The sequence below is a fragment of the Pollicipes pollicipes genome, unplaced genomic scaffold (assembly GCF_011947565.3).
Source record: "Pollicipes pollicipes isolate AB1234 unplaced genomic scaffold, Ppol_2.1 Scaffold_7261;HRSCAF=8764_pilon_pilon_pilon, whole genome shotgun sequence".
Lineage (NCBI taxonomy): Eukaryota > Metazoa > Arthropoda > Thecostraca > Pollicipedomorpha > Pollicipedidae > Pollicipes > Pollicipes pollicipes.
In genome coordinates, this window is record NW_023597054.1 from 4109436 (window position 1) to 4131849 (window position 22414).

General features: G+C 47.8%; 1 protein-coding gene across 4 annotated transcripts in view; it reads left to right on the plus strand.

Moving 5' to 3' along the window:
* The window catches only part of LOC119112131 (allantoicase), a 58208-nt gene that overhangs the window by 14133 nt on the left and 21661 nt on the right, over positions 1–22414 (plus strand). For 3 of the 4 annotated variants that reach the window (XM_037236163.1, XM_037236167.1, XM_037236164.1), the window contains exons 2-3: positions 6583–6661; positions 7520–7579. In XM_037236163.1, the coding sequence (XP_037092058.1) occupies positions 6587–6661; positions 7520–7579 (135 nt within the window). In that variant the 5' untranslated portion in view covers positions 6583–6586. Of the gene's footprint in view, positions 1–6156; positions 6282–6582; positions 6662–7519; positions 7580–22414 lie in introns of all 4 variants that reach the window. The other variant, XM_037236165.1, reaches the window with a different exon arrangement.

Here is a 22414-nt window from a genome sequence, read left to right on the forward strand (position 1 = left end):
CTGGCCAGACCCTTCCATTGTCTCACTGTGGACCATTTCATTGAACTTTCTCTTATTTCTTTTTCATGTCAAGTAAGAGGACCCTGACCACCGCAAGTGACTCTCTGACATTCAGGGCCCGTCCTATTCCTGTTCAGCAAGGTGCGCGTCTGTTCGACAAGGAGCCCCTTGCCGACACCGGCCCCCTTGTAAAGCACTATGTGCCTTGATACAGGGAGCCACCTTGCTTCAGGGGCGCCGGCCAAGGCAGGAGACCTTTAGTATGAGTTGCAGGCGCTGGTCTTGTCCATGCTTCGTACATGGAACCCCAAGATCCAAGTCGACCCAGAGCCAACTGCTCAGCATTGGTGTTCTGGGACCAATGTGGACGTCTCTGTCGTCTCGAGGACCCCCTCCCCCCTCCCCCCACAGGCGCGACGAGTTCTTTTGGCTGACCTTTGAGGGCCAGGCCTTCGCATCGGGGTCTTCCCCGGCCATTCTACTTCGGACACGCCAATCGGACTCTTAGTAGTCTGCGCCGATGGTCCCGAAAGCCACCCGGAGTCTAGCGGGAGGATATATCCTGTGTGCCCCCTCCTCCTTACTCCAGCTGGCTATGCCTTGGATCAACTGCTAGTGAGCGACTCGCTCTTACTACGCAACTCAAAGGTGAATAATGGCGTCCGCGGCCCAAAACAATAGCAACTTGATGCCAGTTTGGTTTGAATTATCATCTTGTTTTGCTAGTGGGCTAAGTATCCTAGATTCCGGTACAAATTCTTGATGTCCCACTATATTTTAGTGTTTTGTTTTACCAATTGCGTGGAACCTCAGCCAGTGTGGTAGTAACTACTCCTTCTAGACGTTAACTTTGTGCATTTGGCGGCTTAAGTATGCATTACAGTTAACAACTTCGTTAAGCCGGTGGCGAAAACCTCCTTATAAATGGTAATGATCTAATCGGTGGTGAAATGTTCATTTTGGTTTTTAGCCATTCACTCTGGTAGAAGTTGCCATTTTGGGTGCTTTAATTCACTTTTGGTGAACGGTCAATAGGGAGCCAAATGCGAGACAAATAAAATGTGTTTCTCCCACAATGGTAAGCAGGGAGTCGAGTGAGATTTCTCCCGCAGGACTGGCTACTTCAAAAAGAAATTCTCCTTTTCAGAGGGATTTCGAGCAAAACCGGTGTTACTGATCAAATGGTACGCGTTTAATGTAACAACAAGTGGAAAGTAAAAAAGGTGGGATACTCCCTTTAAATTGAAGTGATTTTCCACAATAGAATGGCGAGCATGCCTTGCAAGTTTATCTGTGCAGGAGGCACACCTTTCCGGCATTGTAGGTATTAAAGTGAGTGTTCCACGTATGCATAGGGTTTTGAACTGAAATGGCCACCCTGAAAATCATTGGGTGCAGTTCACACTGTCCCTCTTAAAACCTAAAACGCTCTATTTCCCGAGCCACACACCCGCAAGGACACGCAAACTATTTCGTGCAGACTATTTCAAGGTCACACAGGCATTCCTGACGCTACAACAACGTCATTTGTTATGCTCCCACATTATGGCACCATGTCAAATTCTACCATTTTATTGGCCATACGGCAATGAAGAACAAAAAATGTAGTTGTAGAGCCGTTCATATCTGGTATAAGTGAAAGCGATTTCCAGATAAAGTGGTCGTCAATTGGCTCCAATCATGATGCGATGTCGCGATCAGACGCATTGAGCAGAGTATTTATAAACAGAGAAAATCTTCGTCGTCTAGATGCTATGTAGAGCTATCTTTGTTGTCTAGAGCAGTATTTCCCGCTTAAAAGTACACCAATAGTTAGCTCCTTTCACCATATCTCATGTTTGCCTCAACAGCTTCAAATGGGGAACGCTCCCTCTTATGGTCTACAAGACACATATGAGGTCAAAGGTGGGAATGTGGGACACGAGTTGCCGGGTCAAATTGCAGTTCGGCGAATGTTATGGCATGTTATCCCCAGCCCTCTCAGCGCTGATAACTCTTTTGGCCACAGCTCCTATTGGGTAGGACGTGGCAACAGGCAGCTGCTCCGGTTTAATGAGTGCGGTATATAGTAGGCATTCGCTGTTGTCAGCCCGGGTGGCGTCACTAACATTCCGGAGAAGATTTCGTCGTGAAAAACCGTCCAGCCACTCAGCCTTTATTGGGAGGATGAGGAAAAGTTCGAGGAAAGCTCTCATTACAACTAGCAGTCGCTTGCTATTTTCTGTGGTTCTTGTGGAATACCGAGTTCACATATAATCGTTGAGCCTCTCGGATGTCAGAAATAATTAACAGCAGAAAACCATAAAAGTGATGTTTCACTACAGCAATTTTTGTTCATCAAGTTGCATCCGACGACTTCGAGCACATAGTCTACGTTGGGTCGCGCTGCTGAGTCGCCTTTCTGCTCCCAGTTTGGCATTTTAATAAGAAATCGTCTCATTTTTTTCTCGACACACGGTCTCGTCGCCAGCTCTGATGCGTCAATGGCCGGACGGATTGGGGTTTATCCGGTCGCCAGACCGCCTCGACACACGGTCTCGTCGCCAGCTCTGATGCGCCAATGGCCGGACGGATTGGGGTTTGTCCGGTCGCCAGACGGCCGCGCTAGGCCGCAGCGGGTGGAACGCCAGCCCCACCGCCCATTTCGCCGCCGCCGGCCCCGCTGCCCTGACGGCCACATCTGCTTGCGCTGTGTCCTCGCTGAGGCCGGGGTTGCGGCCGGCGCGAGCGGGGTGGCGTCGCGGGGCCGGAGGCAGCCTGTGCCGGCGATAAGCGTCGGTAGCCTTGTTAACGGGCTCATTATGCACGAGAGGCGCCGCCGACGCCGGGGCCGCGCCAGCCGGCCGGTCCGTCACTGTCCGGACGGGCGGCGGCGACGCCCGCAGTCAGCTCGTCCGATCAGCTGAGCGGACAGCCGTCTGCAGTCAGCTGGCCGGGCAGCCGTTGTCTGGCGGAGCAGACGGCGCGCACGTGCTCCCACACTCGCGCAAACACTCGCCACGACGATTTTAATGTCTGGTGATGGCTGCTTGAAGAACTTGTAGATTGTGGAAACCCGAGTGAATGGTGCCATTTTATTCTCATCGGTTAACACAAAAATATTTGTGCTGTGTGTTCACCAATCGACAAAAATTTTCTACTTCAATCGGGGCTATATTTTTATCTGCGCTAAAGTGCGTAATTCTTAACGAGCACGGTAGTACTGGCCCAGGGTCAGATTCCACGCATGCTGCCAGTAAGAGCGCCTCTAGGACATTGTTTGCGTAAAGGACTTACGCAGTGACAACGCTATCGGGTACGCCCAACTGCACGCAATGGGAGTCGAGATGGATGGCGTTTTTCTTCGTTGTGGACTTCGTAGGAGAGTTCTAGGCAGTGATCTGTGAAGTGAATTAGTAAGCGATTGTAGCGCCGTCCCAATAAGCGATAATGGCGCGATGAGAACTTAGCCCGAAAGAGGGCTTGAGGTACCGGCAAGAGCTCTAGTGCGGCGGTGCGGCGGGCCAGGGCCCGGCAGGTGAAGTCCCGATGACAATGCCACGTGCCCCGGAACCCCCGAGTGGCCTCGGCGGAACGTGATCAAACGTCCGAAAAGGTATTACCGCAGGTGGGGTCAAAGGTGACATGGAGTTAGGCATCAACGTGACCTTGAGAACTGAAGCGATCGAAAAATGACCCCATTCAGCGCAAAAGAAGTAGCGTACAGGACACGATAACAACACGATAACAAGACGCGATAACATGTGGCGCAATGGGCAGCTCAAAGCATCAAAACAAGCGTAATATGGAATCGGTGTTTAAGCTGCCAGCACAAAACGAGCGTGCTGCAGCTCCTTTTCCAATTTAGCAATGCTTTCCACCGACTGACACTGCTCACAGTATCACAAAATACGCTCGGTGCTTTTTATCAAATAGCGGAGTGATGTGGCGCGCCTCAGAGGCTGACCATTACCGCGCTGGGCGAGCTCCAGCATGTTCCTGAAACCCCGCGGATCAGATGGCATGCGCGCTGGGCTGGGAGACATGCAGGAGCAAAACAAAAAACAAAACAAAAAAACAACATGAAAACGCGTAGGTGCACTCACTGCACACAAGAACAACATATAGAGCTGCCCGAAGAGGCAAATATGGACTGCTGTTCATCAGTCACGACGTCCGAAGCATCCGTGGAGTGGCCCACTCGCGCAACGCATCGCGGTAGCAAAAATGCCATCAGTTTGTCACTTAGCTTCGTGTCTGTCACGACGCCAACACGTCGTGTGATGATGCTGCCAGTCGATGACGCTGGGAAATATATGCATTTGCTATCACGGTCAAATTGCAAAACAGCTACAGCCACAACCAAAGCCGTAGTGAATTAAGAAGGTTTTGGAAGGCTAGTCCGCGGCCGGGGTCACGACGGGCACCCTCCTGCCCCGCATAACTCAATCCCTCCGCCTGAAATCACTGGAGTTAACACCGACGATAAAACACGACCATAGCAAAAACCGCAACCGCCATGGATCGGTTGTTTTTTTGTGCTTATTTTCTTCGAAAACTTGAAGGCTTCATGCGTTCCGATACCCAATATTACCAAGATAGCGTGTTTCGATAGCGCTTTCACGTATTTGCAACTAAGCTGGTTGTGCAACTCTGCATTCCATTACGAGACAGAGGTCCGTACAATGCCTTCCCACCAATAATATCACAGTCCCGCAGTTTCAGCCACAGGTCCAACGTCTTGACGCGCTGCTTGCGAGCTTGAAACCATACTGACCTGTGTATTTTGGGCGATGACGGACAACACTGTGTATTGTCGTGAGCGATGACGGACAACACTGTGCCTTGTCGTGAGCGATGACGGACAGCACTGTGCCTGGTGAGCGATGACGGACAACCCTGTGCCTTGTCGTGAGCGATGACGGACAACATTGTGCCTTGTGAGCGATGACGGACAACACTGTGTATTGTTGTGAGCGATGATGTAACTGTCTATTGTCGTGAGCGATGAGGGGCACCAATGTGTATTGCCGTGAGCGATAACGTACATGCTTATTATCGTGAGCGATGACGTACCTGTGTGCTGTGAGTCACGACGGATAGCACCGATACGGCTATTGATATTTTTAGATAAAACGTTACTGGCAGCGGCTGATTCTATATTAGATGTGATGACACAATTGTGCAGATACGACGTTATTCTGAGATGTATGCGTAGACCTATGTGCCATCTCCACATCATTAATGTGGCTTTCAAGTTGCCAAATGTTCGTTCTTTATATCTCTTTTGTACATTTTTGTTCTTGATACGAGCCTGGAGAGAGGCGAATACATTAAGGCGGTAGCTGCATTATGGCAGTCCATTAGGGCAAGTTATGATGGCCTTACGGGACGAAAGAAGAAACACGACAGCGCTAACATTTAGTCTGTTCTGAGTTCACTCGGGCCAATAATTAGCTTTTTAATGACAAGCCCTTCGTTTTCAGGGGCAAAATGAGGTGCTTAAATGAAGTTTTAATAACCAACAACAAAAAACCAAGATAGCATACGTAAAAATACACAGGAAGTGTGTAAAAATAGCGTACACTCCACCCTGAACACAGGCTGTCCGAGCTAGGCCGGATTGTTAAACCTCTCTCGGTACCAGTGCGCATACCTCGTGTGGAGCGGTTTTTGTGTATGAGCTGCATGTGTAGTACACAATCGCTCTATGCCGGCCTGCTGCCAATGGCCCCTGAACCTCTCTCGGTACCAGTGCGCATACCTCGTGTGGAGCGGTTTTTGTGTATGAGCTGCATGTGTAGTACACAATCGCTCTATGCCGGCCTGCTGCCAATGGCCCCTGAACCTCTCTCGGTACCAGTGCGCATACCTCGTGTGGAGCGGTTTTTGTGTATGAGCTGCATGTGTAGTACACAATCGCTCTATGCCGGCCTGCTGCCAATGGCCCCTGAACCTCTCTCGGTACCAGTGCGCATACCTTGTGTGGAGCGGTTTTTGTGTATGAGCTGCATGTGTAGTACACAATCGCTCTATGCCGGCCTGCTGCCAATGGCCCCTTGCGGCCAGCCGGCTGTCGCGGCACTGCTGGCGCCTTTGCTCGGCTCCGGCTGCCGCCGCTCGTGTGACCCGGCCGGTCGGTGTTGCTATGCTAGCCGCCCGATGTTCGGGTTCCAGGGGCGCCCCTGCCAGGTCGGGGTCACGTGGCGGCGCCCTTCGTCGGGCTGGGGTGATCGAGCCAGCCACTCGTTTGACGAGGCCGGAGGGCGCGGGCGCTGGCTGCCACCGCTAGAAGCTGACAGGTTTGCTTCGTGGCATAGAATGTTATTGGTTCATCTTTTGGGACATCTGCGCTTGCGGGCTTCCACGCCCGATATGCGCTCCCAAAAAACAACACTGGAGCCTACGGTATGGGTCTATCCGGGACTCGTCTCGGACAAAAAAGCCCGCGACCGCTGCATCGCGGGGTTTGCAGGCATTTTGTCAATGCTATCCGTAGGCGTCGCCCATTTCGCACTTGACGTCAGCAGCGAACGTGCAGTTCGCTTCCCGGTCCAAAACGAATATCATGTTAAATTGCGCATGAATATCCATTGCTTTCAGAAGCATGGCGAGTTTTCAAGAAAGCTACCGCGTGGATACTCCGCGCTTCGCTGAGATGAACAACCTGACGGCCGGACAGGTATGTTTCGTAACACACACAATGCTGTGTGTGCGTGTGTGTGCGCGCGTGCTCGCGAGCGTGCGTGCGTGTGTGGGTGTGGATATGGGTGTGGGTGCGGGTGTGAGTGTGGGTGTGGGTGTGGGCGTGGTGTGTGGGTGTGTGGGTGTGGGTGTGTATTATCTGCATGCTTACATGCTTACGTGTACAACACTACAGCTATGGAAATCCACTGGACGCTTATAGGTATTAGCAATACCTGTCACCATCCAGTGCATCAACTGCACGTAATAGGTAAAGCACAGGTATTTTTGCCGAAATAGTCATGTCATCTGCATGCCGCAAACAATGTTATGTTGACTGCCGGAAGTGTTACGTCGCCAAGAATGAACGTTTTGGCGTAACTAATTTTTAAAAGGATTTTGCGTTTTTCAGGATTGATCTGAAACTTGCTTTATTCGCACAAAATAACGTTCCAAAACGTGTGTCACTGACGACGCGTCCATGTTGCGGAATCCGTTGACGCAATGGTGTCCATCTCTAATGCGCCAGCACATAACCTCTTTTGCAGCATGCTTGTATAAGAATAGTCTTCTAGCTATCATACTTTTAAATTATACCACTATAACACTTGATAACCTCTGGATAGTCAGGATACGTCCTTGGCTGGTAATAGTGCTTGGTGACAAACGCCTTGCACTGTGGTGTTGGACAACAGCGTGAACGAAATAGTCATTTTCTTCAACAAATATTGAAAGCCGCTTACGTTTCGATGTTAATAATAACCAACACGCCGAGTTTCGTGATCTTTCGTGATCAAAGGCGAGAGGACTGCCGTCTGTTTCAGAGGGGTGACCTGACTAGCCGCCACTTTTGCAGGGAGCCGAGATTTTGTTCGCCACCGATGACTGGTTTGCTGCTGCAGAAAACCTGACCAGGGTAAGCCATGACGTACTCTCTCACTGCTGTTTAACGATGTATGAAAGTGTCGCACATTGGAATGCAATAAGACAGGTGAATGCTCGTATTACGACAATTTGAAAGTCCTGCTACACTCGTGACTGTGGAGTCCGCATTCCCACCGGTGTCTTATCTGATACTGAAGAATCGACGACGAGAAACAACAAGCCGGTAATATGAGCCCACGTATCCGCTTCCCGCGGGGGCTCCCCAACAGCACGCTTGATGGATTGTTGACTGGCGGGGGCCGAGGAGACTTGAGAAGAGTGCATGTGTTATGGCTTCTTGGTGGTACATGCCGCAGTACTCTTGTAGTCGCAGGTCACGCCCTGTGAAGCATCTCTGGGGAATATAGATTTTCCTCTAAGTCGCTTCATCGGAAAGGTAATTAGATCAATGACCGGCGACGAGGAGCACGAAGGTGGACTTGCGTCATGTGCGTTGCGCGCACTGACCGATGCTTCACGAGCGTAGGATATGCGAAGAAGACCGGCCCGGCTTCTTCACTATCCCCATGTGTAGTACGATCGCCTCGCGATGCCCAGTAAGGCTGCGGCGATAAGAGTCCCGTCCGTCGGACATGCCCGTCGCTGTGACACAGGGACAAGGCTACAGCACGGCGGTGATCAGCAGCCTCGGCATGCGCGTTGTCCCGAAGAGGGGCGATAAGAGAGCACGGCGGTCAGCCTGAAATGCAAGGCAGAGCGGACCACGACACACACGTGTGGTGTCTCGTCAGGGCCGAAGTCAGAGCGCCAGCGCGGTAGTAACGCTTCAGTTGTTTGTCGTGTGTAGGGGCTAAGATAGCTATTTGTAAATGATCGCTCTCTCTCTCCAGTTCACTGATGACGGTGCCATTTGGATTTCTCTTGAGATACCAACATAACCGAAGGTCATGACCTACCGGTCAAATAAGGTAAAACAAGGTCAAAGTCCAGATTGGAGCTAGAAGTACTCCAAGCACTTAGATACCTGTTCTAAGCAAAAGGTCACCAGTGTTCAGTTAAGGTCAGTGACCTTGTCTCGCCTTTCGTAGGCCATGGTAACGAAAAAAGATACGATTGCTTTGAGTTTTGCAGTTTGAGAGGCGTCAAATATTACGCCCGGCAGCATGTTCCTAATAGATTTTGAGTTGGGTTATTTAAGACCAGTGACCTATTCTGACCTTAAAAAAGTCCATGGAGTATAATGTGGCTCCCGTTATCAATGAATTCCAAATGAGCAGCAGGAACTATCCCATACAGCAAGGTCTAGAACAATAAAGCAGGTTGGTTTTGACCTTTGTCTAAGCTTCATACCTGACCCAGGGTCAATGGAATTTGTTCACTCAAGTTGTGTTTCCTAAAAAGTTATCTCAGAGATGTGTGGTTTCGTCTAACACTCTGTAATTGCATCAGATTGAAAGTTTCCCTAGAAATTAACGTCAATGAATCCATAGCCCGACTTGACCTTACGCATGTCAGCGACCATACAGCAAAAATCTGAACCTTTTATAGCGAACAATTTGCTATTTTATTATCTTCAGCTATGCAAAATTTGGCGTGGCTGCGCCTCGCCGTCCAGAAAGTATTTTGGAAAAACCTTCGGAGGGTCAAGTTGACCCCCACCTGAGCGCGTGTTAAAAAGAGTATTCCATATTTGCGTGGGATTTTGAGCTGAAAGGGCCATCTTAAAGACCTCTCGGTGCATTTCACAGCCCCACCCATCTTAAGACTAAACCCCTCCAGTTTCTGAGCTATACGCCCTCAAAGATATGCGGTCTATTTCAAGGTTCCCCCGGCGTCCAAGACGGCATAATGACGTCATTCAAATCCTGATATTCATTTGGTCATGCAGCGATGAAGGCCAAGACAAACATGATTGTCGAGTCGTACATATCTGGCATTCGTGAACACGTTCTCCAAACATCGCGGCTGTCAATTGGCACTCGATCAATGTTGTACTAGGTACGATGATATAATCAAACAATGACGTACTGAGAAGCATATAACTAAACAGAGAAATTGTGTTGCCTAGAGCAGTGTTTTCACTTAAATGTATGCCTAGTTTTAAGTGAGCTTATTGCATCATGTCTGATGCTTCAATGTCTTCAAATGTGGAACCTTTCCTTTAACCTTCAGTCGAACCACTGTCACTGGTCCCAGGCCGTCTCAATCCGGGGCAGAAAGAGGGCGCTCATTAAAGGATCTCTTGACATGTTTGTATCGCACTGGTGAAACAATGATTACCGACTAGGTTGTTATCATCAGGCTGGGAAGAAATGTGAGACAACCCAACTAGCGTACACACTGCATAGTTGGAAACGTTGTTTGCTATAATGAAATGTGATTCATCAATAGATATTGTATAAGTTGCCTGTCGGACCTGGGTTCTCCTGTGGTCAGATTTGGTATAACATTACAATGATTTTGTATGATTTGGCATGACATTATGGCCTAACCATATTGGGTGGTTTGGCTCTCGGCAAGAGGCCCCAAACCACGCCCAGCGTGTGTTCATTTGGCTGTGTAGTTGAAGCCTGATTCATAGATGTTGAAAAGCAGGAGTAGTTTGTGCATTTATTGTCTTTCTCAACTTCTTTGAGCATCTGCGTAGAATGTTCGTGGAAACAAAGTGAGAAACAGTCGCACAGTCAAGCTTAGAGTGAAACCTCGCAACCCCAACTTTTGGCAGCGCTCACTGCGAGCAGCCCTCTACACCTACCATAACTCTCAAGGACAGGTATAAGTTTAACATTCGCAGTACAAAGAAACGTTATCACAGACCACCAGCGAAGCAAATCAAAAGCAAACAAAACGGGTCCTGGGCAGGTGGCTGGCACTGCACCATGCATATATACATTTATATATATATATATATATATATATATATATATATATATATATATATATATATATGCCTGCAATCATTTACTCCTCATACTTTCAAAATGATACTGCACGGCGACAAAAGAATGCAATCCCATTAACTGAAAAACGAAACATTTTCACAAATTCAGTAAACGAGAACGTTAGTGGTTATTTACTGATATTTATTCCCCGCTAATTTCTCATCGTCGATTATGCTTTCATAGGCGATGGCTTGCGAACTGCAGTTGTACTAGGTAAATTATGAAAAGAACACTTTTGCAGGCATTTCAGTTTAAAAATGCTCGTATATATGGAGACCACGGAGCGTCTGGGCCGCCAGCGCTGAGCCAGGAAGCCTGGTGGTGTGGTCATGCCCTCACTACGAGTAACAACAGGTTTCCTGTGTACTTACTATTTGTCACCCTCAGTGCTGCTGTGAGCGGATTGTGCACATGTCTCGTTCTCATTTGGTCATTTATCCTTTGGATGAGGGCTCAAAACAGCTCTTTTAAGATCGCAATGAATGAGTGAACTATGCTGTCTATTTTAAATAACAACGAACATTTCGAATCCTCCATGATTCCCTAACTGCAAGGAGCGCCCTTATCGCGACAGTTTGTGTGCTGTCTGAAATTGAATAGGCTGTAGCATGGTGTATGACTTACATTGACAAGCATTTGAAGTACATAATTCAATCCCGTTGGGCGTGAGGAACGGCCCACTCCGGCAATGCAGCTGGTCTGGACGAGCGGGCTGTTACCAAGCTCGATACAGCCAACTGCGCTGCCAATTGCACGTCTGATTCTGCCCGCCGCAGTGTCAATTCCACGTTCTGATCGAATAGTGGTAGATCGGGAATTCAATCTCAAGTCAGCAACGCTTTTCAGTTAGGGCTCAATAGTGGAGGTAGTTGTAGTCCCACATCGGACATTTGTGAGGCAGCCAGTCAGTGGTAAGGAAAGGATAATGATCAAGAGAGATTAAATCACCATGTATTTAACGGCTTCCACTTAAAAATTTTTGGCAATGCTGCCAAACTTGCAATATACAACTGGATCACATCTTCTTCAGCGGCCAATTCACCCTAGCCGTTTTTACGATGGCCCAGTGTGCCGAACAGCTTAAAATGTTTCTTTGAAGATCTGACTGTCTCTGACGAAATGATGAAATCTGATGAAAAGCTGACGTCCTACCTGCTGTTAAAAGTGTGAGCTTGCTTCTAGCTAGCAAACCACAATTTTATGAAAAGATGCGTCTCAACAAACATGTTTTTTAAGATCTGCAGAGCATTTGAAGGCAAAAGTCTCTGATACAAGTTGTCGTTAAAAGTATACGCTGAAAAATGTTCTGTTGTTTGAAAGTTTTTACCATAATTCTTCGCAAAAACGTCCATTGCTTACTTTCCAGTGCTAGTAAGCGGCTGACTTTGCTTTTAAATCCTTGAGATAATAAGGCTGCAAGCTGGAGCTGTTATAACATGTTTGTTGACACTTACCTAGAACTAAATCAGAAATATTAAAATATTTAAGGCAGCAACGATGTACGCCTGTCAGCCTACTTCTGGTAGCTCCTTCACATCCCGAAAGCCAGCACTGTTCACACGTCGTCACAGCTGGACGTCCGTCACCCTAAGCCAACTTTCCTTTTTCGTTTGTCGTCTGGTTGTCTTCGTCCCCTTCGGCTTTCTACTACATTATATGTATTGAGTTATCAGGACCCGTGTCTCTGCTAGAAGCTCATAGTAAGTTGACGCAAGGGAAATGTGAAGAGATTTCGAAAAAACTATGGTTTTGCGGTCTGCTGACCTGCGTGTAATGCTCATATCAATGCCCGTGATGCTCAGGTCACTGGATGGCCACTATTTTCAGGTGCCACGCGATGGTAAGTCATTTTAAATGTGTCGTTAAAGCAATTTTAGTCAACCTAAACCACACACCTAAGATCTGTATTTTTGTACCACACTGAAAATAACAGAGTACAGAGCGACACCTATCCATGTAAATGCATGGTTTCTGACGCTTAGTTACAAAAGCGGTGTAGTGTGTGTGTGTGCATGGCGTCAGTGAAGCAGCGCGCTTGGCTATATTGATTTCGATTTATCTCTTCCATTGGCCCATATCGCCCCTATTTTGCTTTGTTTTGCGACCGAAATGCTTTTCCGCTACGAGTAAGGCTGTAGCAATAGTTTTTTTCCAACGGCACCCACATGCCCTGTACAAAGATTTAGCTCTCGCCCGGCGTAGTCACCAACCTCCCCCAGTAACTTTATTGCCTCACTTGTTATTTCGTCTGTACTGACGGGGACTGCGATACATTCAGCCTACTCTCATGTGATGTGCCCTAATCAGGGTTTCAAGTTTACTTGATATCACAACACTAATAGTGGTTTCACATCTGTTACTTTACTGGCTGGGATTGCTAGATCCCCGACTGCCATGAAAAACATACCGGGCGACCTTGTTTTGTCTCATGGCCCGGTTAAGAACCTGGCTTAAACTACAGGGAACAAACAAATATCACACACTGACGAGGTTTAGACAAAGTTGAGTAGGTACCGACACAGGACTCGAAAATAAAGGTAAAATACAAAAGATCGGTACACAAAAAATGAATAAATTGCGATAGATGCCTGCACAGCATACAGTAGCATGGAAATTGACGGATGATGACATGTTAAGGTAAGTGAAGATACTATGGCGCTAACATACAACTGATCACTTGAAGAAATGTGTCCGCTCGCACTGCCTGCTAAGCATGTGTTCCCAGAGTCTGGCGGCGCTCAAAACAGAACGCTCTGCAGTCCGAACACGCCTGCGAGGTACATGTGAGCAGGATGTCGGCCCATCGAGGTGACATGTACAAGGGAAACAACTGAGCAAGATTTGAGATTAGTTCCCTTTAGAATATGTTTCTCAGCAATATAATTACGTGCATTGTTTTTCTTGGGACGGGATTTTAAAAGACGCAGTAGGTTGTCAAAAGAGAGACTTGAGATCAGCAAAATAGTGTATTAAGATCCCGATTTTCCGCCGTTGTGAGATGGGGGTTGTTATGCTGACGATAATCGGCCTGCATTGTATCATGAAATATTGGTTGATGAGGTTGTTTAGCAAGGTTTCTTTGCATCTTTTGGTATAAGGAAGGCCAAATGATGTGAAGATAAGGATTCCCAACTCACAAGAAAAGTTGACTGCTCAGATGATGTGTAAGGAGCCGAGGTAACCACGTGAGCAAGTTGTTCTGTGCTCGATCGACCTGGGCTGCGTGGCAGCTGGCGGCCCCGTCCATACAGAGCTATGCATATTCTAAAACCGATCGCACGTTTGCAAAATACGCTGACATGGCTTTGCTTCGGTTGAATTTTGACTTCAGTGTTGGGTTTGAGCAGGGGCTTTGTTTTTTCTACTTAAATTTAGATTTTGAAAGACCAGACAAGGAGGCGCCGAGCGTTTAACTGTCCTTAACGGCTATGGCAGAGCCATATGGACCAAATGTTAGCTTGGTACCCGGATTTTCACCAAGACTCCCAATTTAACACACGCTAAAGTTCAGCTCTATCGGCAGCATATTTGGTCCGGACAAAAGCACGCCTGAATTTATCGAGAACGTTTTACATTTCACAGGGCTGAGGGTCAGTTCTCTCCTAACGGTCCACGCTATTCAAGCGGTCTAGATCCATCCGCAGCAGCGGGCTGTCAGCCGGGGACGGAATCTTGGCGACAATTTTCGCATCATCGGCATACAGAAGGCAGCTGGATGAAATGTCAAGTTACAGATATGGTTAAGCCAAATGACCAACTCACCCGCTCTCTCTGTCATTGCACGGGCGCTGATGCTGTCGGTTCCACAAGCCTTGTTCGAACCGACCATAGTTAACGCGGATGGCATAGCTGCCTGAGAGACTCTCACCTGGCGCAGTGGCTTGACAGGGCGCCGCGGCGCATCTCGCGGACTTTGTCCGCGGGCATTAGCAGATTTCACAGCGAACTCATCACGCGACGACACAAGTCCGGTCACCTGACATCAGTCTCCTCAGGGCTATTCAGGTCCGGTGATATGCATGATTTCTTTGTGGAAAATTTGAAAATCGACCAGTCTTGCCTATGGTTGATCAATAAGTTCACGTCAATTTTCCAAATGGGTGGAGTTGGATACTCGTTTAAAATAATGTCTCCTGACCGCACACGCGGCCGCCGTCACCGGTCCTGCGGCCCCCTCCGCAGCCGGCGGAAGCCTGCCTTTTCAATAGCAGAGCAACCAGAGAGCAGTATTTCTTGGGTGAGCCGTAAACCATGTATGAATATATATATATATATATATATATATATATATGTGTATTTATATTATATGTATTTATATTATATGTATATATTATATGTATGTATATATAATCTCTATTTATCCATTGTAAGAGAAAATCTGCAGTCGGCCTGGTGCGAGGATCGCGCATTCACACCATATTCCCTGGGTGCCAGAGGTCTCTCGTGATATCAAGACAGGGTAACTCCTATGTCCATTCGCCCACAAATGTATATGGACGGTATTGATATATATCCTGCATGTATATCATTGCTTGCATGAGTAAGTAACCGCACACACTGTATACCCAGATTGCTGTCTTATCTTTATTGAATATTTGAAATAATATTTCGGTTCTTCAGAGGTGCTTCTGTGCATAGAACGCCTTATAGCACCTTGCAGGCATTCTATCAACTTCAATGGAGCACATTTGAGGTAACTGGAAAACACATATCAATTCGCTACCGATCCGAGACGCTGTAGGATGTATAAATGTTTCGCCATTGTGTCTGTTTTGTTTGTCTGGTGATGTTAATGAGTTTAGCGAAACGTTACGCGGTAATAATATAGGTGCATTCCTGCATAATGTTTCAAATGACGGTAAAAAGACCATCCGAAACCTATCTTGGCAGGAAACAAACAAATACCCAAACCTTCGGCGAGACAACTGGGAAACAAAAACCGCTGCAGACATTCACGAATATCTTTAGTGGTGCTGATTACATACTTTTGTGTTCATGGTTGAAGTTGTGTAAGATGATGCAAAATGCATCAGATTTGAACGTCTAACTGCAGAGGTCCCAGCTTCTTCTTTACGCATGGACTTTTCTCTACGGCACGGAGCGGCATATGGTATTTATTTCCCAGTCCCTGCATGAAACATTTGTTGTTGGAATCAGCGAGTGTGCCGTTTATGTTACCAAGCATGTTTCCCAGGTCCTGTGTAATTGCCTTGCACATCAAACTGCATATCGACGAACATATCGGACGTCTCTTGTCCAACTCCAGGTAATCGCACCTGTTCGGCATCAGCGTAATGTGATCCTCCACTACGCAGTCAACAGCCGCTCCGCTGCACGTGGGTTTTGATATATGCCCAATAATGCCACCAAACCTGATTCAAAAGAAACGAAAGGATTGCATGCCCTGAACATGACTGCGAACGACTGGTCTTCGATGTATTCATTGCTCCCGCCTCATTGTTGCCCTTCACTATCCTGATGACTCAAACATGGATATTATTGGATTGGTTGGAAGTCTGGTAAATTGTATTCATTCTAAACATAAGTTCCTGTTCTGTTGCTCTACCGACCGACCGCAAGTATGGATTATGTCCCCGCAGGCTCCGAAACTGCAGTTTGGTCTGTCACATAATTCTCCCTGGCATTATCTAGCATGCATATGGCTTGCCCAGCTGCCTTTTCGGTATCAGTCTTATTAACCACTGTTCGAGCAAACCGGCTTCACTTTAGCCGTCGTCAAATGGCTTTTTGCTTTCGGGTTTGTTTTGTGCTGCCTTTGCTACGGTATACCGAGGTCCGATTAATGAGTATATACCGAAATCATATGAGATATACAAACATTTAGTTGCCTTCACACCGGTATTACGTGATTTGTCAATATCGCGTTTCGTTTTTTCTTCCGCTATCTCGCACTCAAAATTGTGCGCGTGTCAACCGAGCATCCTTCTCGCGTTATTTTCTGGCAATTTCCTGGAGAATTTGAGAGTGGGAAGGCGGCATTTGGCTCTGAATGATCGCATTTCACATACCCAGTGCAGCACATCTTCCAAGGTTTCTGAAACCTGGACGTTAATCTTATCGACCAGTTCATGACATTTCAGCAGCTGGCCATAGTAGGAATAGAGTTCAGAACCTCTTTCACCAAAATCCAGCTCCGTCAGTAGCGCGACAATGTCGCGGTCACGACGGATAACAATGTCGGAATTGGCTTTCGTAACTTACGACAGCCGATCACTCCTCGGTCACAAAGGAACGATCAAACCCTGGGTGTCGAAGCTTGATAGTTTCGTGCCGCGTGTCATGCTTTACACCAGGATTTCGTTCTCGCCAAGCATCCAGCAGCTCCCACTCACTGACCTGTGCTGAGAGCAGGTCCTCCCCAATGGTTTAGTTCTCTTCAAAGGGTGTTGGGTTGTTGCTCTGAACCGTTCATTTCACCACCATGCAGGACTTGTTTGATTCATATACTCTCCTCAGAAGGGCTACGTGCATCGTTCAAATTTGAGGCCCGTTGGCCCGGCGAAGGCCGTTCCAGACCGTTGTTTTCAATGGGCTGCTCTGCGTCAGAGGCAACCAGGCCAAGTTTGTACATCCACTTCCCTTGCGTTTTGAGGTGGACCAGATAGAGCGGATTCATCGTTATATATATATATATATATATATATATATATATATATATATTGTGCATGCAGTTTGCACACACATTTTCCGGTAGAGGCCCTATCAGATGCTGCCAAGTGGGGAGTGCATAGAAGTGTTACTGAGGTGATCTGTGCATAGAGGTGAGCTGTTGTCATAGAGGCGGGGAACATGACACGTGACTGAACATCTACATGACTGTAAATGAAATTGGGAGTAAAGGTGTGGGATATTATTGCGTTGTATTGGTGGGTGCATCAAGATGGAGGATATATATATATATATATATATATATATATATATATAATACAAAACGACCGCTGATTTCGCATTGGCAAGCATCTTGATGCATCGTTGGAAGTTCCGAGCTTTCGACTTAATGGTATCGTTAAGATAAAAGATTGTTCTTACAAAATCGCTGCTTCAATGTTGACAGTGAATGTCCTCGACGTTAAAAATTAGTGTCATAAGGTCATTCCTTAGGCGCGCATATAAGCATTGTCCTGTATGGACCGGATTACATTCGGCATTAGTACGGATCAGACGGACCTTGGTGAATAACGATTTTCAAATTCTGGCGTTTAGAGCGAAATTCAACGGTAGATGACGAGACATTTTGACATGTAAACCGCTCAACCAGCCCCCATCAGTATTATCAGAATTGAATGGCATCTGCACACAAACAAGACGAAAAATTTCTACGAGGAAATCACCTATCGATACACAAGACGCATGAGTGGCCACAAAAAGACATTTTTATTTGTCATCGGAGCAGGAAAATTTCAGCTTTTTTATGAGAAGCATCACTGGCAAACTCGATAAGCTTAAATGCGCCAATGTAGTGTATCATTTTAAATGTAGTGTCAAAGGCGGCGAGCGAATTTGGGCCTTTAGAGGGTCTGTTCTGGACTGCAAGGGCCTCTTTCTGACCTGTGGAAAGCCTATTACCGACCGTGGAGGGTCCATTCTGGCATGTACAGCAGCCCATTCAGGCCTGTAGAGAAGCTATTATTGACCGAATGGTGCCCATTCTGGTCTTGAGAGGAGCCGTTACTGACGGTGGAGGGCACATTCTGGCCTGTGGAGGGCCCGTTCTAACATGCAGAGGGCATATAATCGACTATGGAGGGCACATTCTGACCCGTAGAAGAGCTCATTAAGGCCTGTAGAGGGCCCATTGTGGTCTGCAAATGGCTCAAACTGACCTAACCAGGCACTAATTTGGACCGTAGAGATCCCATTCTGGCCCACAGCGGGCCCATTCTGACTTGTGGAGGGCCCATTATTGACTGCCGAGGGCTATTGTGTCCTGCAGAGGGCTCATGATCACCCTATTGTGTCCTGCAGAGGGCTCATGATCACCCTATTGTGTCCTGCAGAGGGCTCATGATCACCCTATTGTGTCCTGCAGAGGGCTCATGATCACCCTATTGCACCCATTCTGACCTGTGGAGGGCCCATTATTGACTGCCGAGGGCTATCGTGTCCTGCAGAGGGCTCATGATCACCCTATTGCACCCATTCTGAGCTGCAGAAGGGTCATTATAGAAAAAAGGGCCATTCATGCTTGCAGTGTCCCGCTATCTAGTCTTAGGAACCCATTTTGGCATTTTTGATTCCCCCTCAACTTGAATATAGTTCCCGCGCCCCTGGTAGCCCACATGGGCTGTTCGCAACCGCCTGCTCCGGAAAACGAATATGTGGAAGTTACATCTTACTGCAGTCGGGCTGCTTGGCTTGAGACAAATGTGTCGCATTTGAAGCAATGAAGCAATCGCAATCATCGCAATCGAAGCAATCATCACAATGAAGCTCGTAGTATTCTTGGAGGGATAGAATGGTGAGTGAATGTTTTCCGTCGCGTCAAATCGTGATGTGCGTCATTGTTTTGCGAACGTGACGCACCAGACTAATTCACCATAGTGACCCACATCCAGCCTATTTAAATTGAGTCATTCAACTCTTCAATGTCTTTTGATATTATGATGATGAAGTATGCAAGAAATTCCGCTTTATCCATCATCTTAATGATGCGCGTGTAAAAAAATACAAGAGGATCGAAGGGTCGTGTCGAAATTTATTTGGTTTCGAACGTGTGATGTCGATTTTTGACGGGGAATCAGCAACCGGAAGTATATGTCATGATCGAATATTGCGAGCGAAAGCTGTAACCACAGGCACTTGTGCGGAAACTTACCAGATGAAAGCCAAAAGGGATTATCCAGTTGCGTTCGGGGGATAATATAAACGGCGATTCGATCTCTGCAGAGAGCCAAAGTTTACAAGAACGCCAGTGTAGAAGGAGCCTGTTGGTCAAATTGCCTTTCGTAGTTTTTATAAATATGACTCGTGAGATGAAACCCACGCAAGCATGGCCTCTGAGCGCGCTCGGGAATCTCATCCATGCTTTTTAGTTCATACGATTGTCTGTATGGGAGGAGACCCACAAAAGTCGCCCGGAGATCGTGCGTTTACCTACGAATTAAAGGCGGTCTCACTAAATATCATCTGAGGCGCTCGTTGAGGAACAGTACCAATGTCGAGTGCTGCTGGTGATTTCGCATGATGCTTGGCTAGGTTATCAAAATGCGGATCTCTGCAGAGATCTCTGCACAACGCTTCCTGGTTTACTTGGGTTCAATTATTGCCAGCAAGCGAAATCCAAACTCATAATAGCAAAACAAACAAAAACATGAGCCCGAGACCGTTCTCGTTTATACCAAACTGTCCTAGCGCTGTAGTACCCCAAATGGCAGGCCCACGAAACTATAACAGCAAAACAATAAACAAAAACACAAGGGTACACGTTCAGGCAAACGTTCCAAAGAACTCGATCGGAGAATTTCCCAGTGTACCACATAACAGGAAGACGGTTCCGTACTCAGCATGCCGCATGAAGGAAGACGGTTCCGTACTCGAACCCCGGCGGTCCCCGAACCCGACAAAAAAACGCATCCTGCCTTGCCCACCGAGCTTGCCTAGCCGCTGTCGCGTGGATGCTGGGTTGCTCGCCAACGGGCTCGATACAGACTATGGGATCCGGAGCGAGGGAAGAGTAACAAATGGTCAGTAGACCTCTACACACGTGTGCTCAAACATGAAGAAATGTGCTCCTTCCGTGGCGGAAGTTTTTATAGGCCATCGCCTGCCCCCTGAGCGGACAGGGCTGACGGCGTCGGACATCCTCTGACGGCGTCGGACATCCTCCGACGGCGTCGGACATCCTCCGACGGCGTCGGACATTCTCCTTGCCGCCGCTCCAGTGTTTCACCTGATCAAACCCGGAAACTCCTGCCGAGATGGAGCGCTCTTGCCGGCCGAGAGCATCTCCGCACTGCTGAGCGAAGCTGCAGAGAATGCTGCGGGAGCGGCTTTCCCCATCCGCCTCTCCGCCCTCATCTCGTCAGTGACGTCATAACCCGCCGGCGTGTCGACGATGGGACGCAGTGAGCTCGGGCAGGCAGGGCGGCCGGTCTCCATGGTGACCACACACCCCGGGGGCATGGTAAAGCCGACCGTACCCAGCCAGAGGTCACCACAGCTGGGGAGCAGTTGTCTGACGTCACAGCCGGAGGTGTCCTCGGCTGCCCTGCTGTGTGGCGGGCCACTGCGCTCCGATCGGGAGGTTAGGCGTCACGAGCCCGTTGCATCCTCTCCGTCAGCATGGCTGGGGTGAGCGCTCCCGAGGCCGCTGGTAGGGGCGCCTCCAGCCGTCCCACGTGGCGAATGTGGCTACGGACGATCGCGGCGCGTCGGGATCCGGCCGCCGCCTCACAGGGGGCGTTCCCAGACCCCCGACCGTGAAGGCGGCTCGGGAAGGGGTCTGCCAGCTGTTACGCCCACCGTTCAGGGGTGGGCTTCACCCGCGCTTGGCTCAGGCTGGTTTGTTTAGGCTGGCGCTGGTCAGTTCCCGAGATTGAGGCTGCCTTTGCACCGCGCGACCACCTCTGCCGCCGTGGCAACTGTCTGAGAGCTCCAAGATCCAAGATTTGCAGAGCGGCTGAGTGGGTGAATTCGGAATGAGCAGATCACAGGATCCAGCAAGCATATAGAGCACCCATGCTTTCTTCATTAGCAGGAGTGTCGCCAATATTTCTTGCCTTCGAAACGTCAGGAATTTGAATAAGTAAATTATTGATACATATGGTTTGGTGATGGTCTTAAACAGCGTATCTCTGTGAGATGGCTGTCGTACAAAAATTCGGTCCACAAAAGTCGGATTAGAAAAAGCCAACAGATAAAAACCAAAATAGAACATGGCGAAAGGACAAAACGCCGAAATGAGTAACAGTCATCACTCGACAGGGATAGAAAATGAATGAAAAAAACAAAAGGCATGAAAGTCAACAGGAACTAAAGACCACAAAACACTTGACCGGTAGAACCAAAATGCCAGTGTGAATCGTGAACAGAGCCAGGTGTTTGGAAAAGAACCGGTGAAAACCAGGAAGCTGGGGTACGTTTTTTGTCCAGCCAATTCGAACCGGGAACAAGGTTCTGAAGTTTGTTGAAAGACCAGAGGGAGTAGCATCTCCTTTTTATTTGTAAAACAGCCGGCGAAAACAAAGAAACAGGGTGTTGTGCTTGCAAAACAACCAATACCATCCAGGAGCTAAAGGTGAGATTTATGAAATAACCTACCGGAGCTAAAGATCTCAAATATATTTTTCAGAAAGAGAAATTGGGAACCAAAAACCAACATTGGGAAACAGGCTATCATCAGCACTCGGTTTGGGATTTTTTGGGGAGCATCTGACCTTGAACTCCATGGAACTTTTCCGTGTGAATTTTTTTGTATTCGGGGCTTGTACCTGTTGACTTTTTTCCTTTTAATTTCAAGTCATGTAACACCGTCGGTTTTATCCCTGTAGACTCTTTCCAACTTTTTCCTTTCGCCTCTTTTGATTACTTCATTTCCGTTCGACTATTTTTTACATAAATTTTGCATCCCTTTGGACTATTTCCTTGAATTTTTTGTTTAACTTTTTTACACTTTCCTCAATTCAAATTTTTGTTGGAGAACCCCGTCACATCAAAAGATCACTCAGCAAAAAACACAAAAGCTAGGCGTTGCGCGTTCTGACTCTGGCTCAAACTACACCTCATGCGTTTGTGGCCACTAGTTATCCCCTCGCCTCGCCTTTCCGGTTGGGGCCGTATGCTCGGTACCGAGCAAATCAGTCATCAGCAGTCCTCGTAGAATTCCATCTGTTTCAGTCCCCGTCTCAGGTCAACACCTTTTCTTAAACTTTAATAGCTCTACGTTGGCTGAACTTTGCCGATTG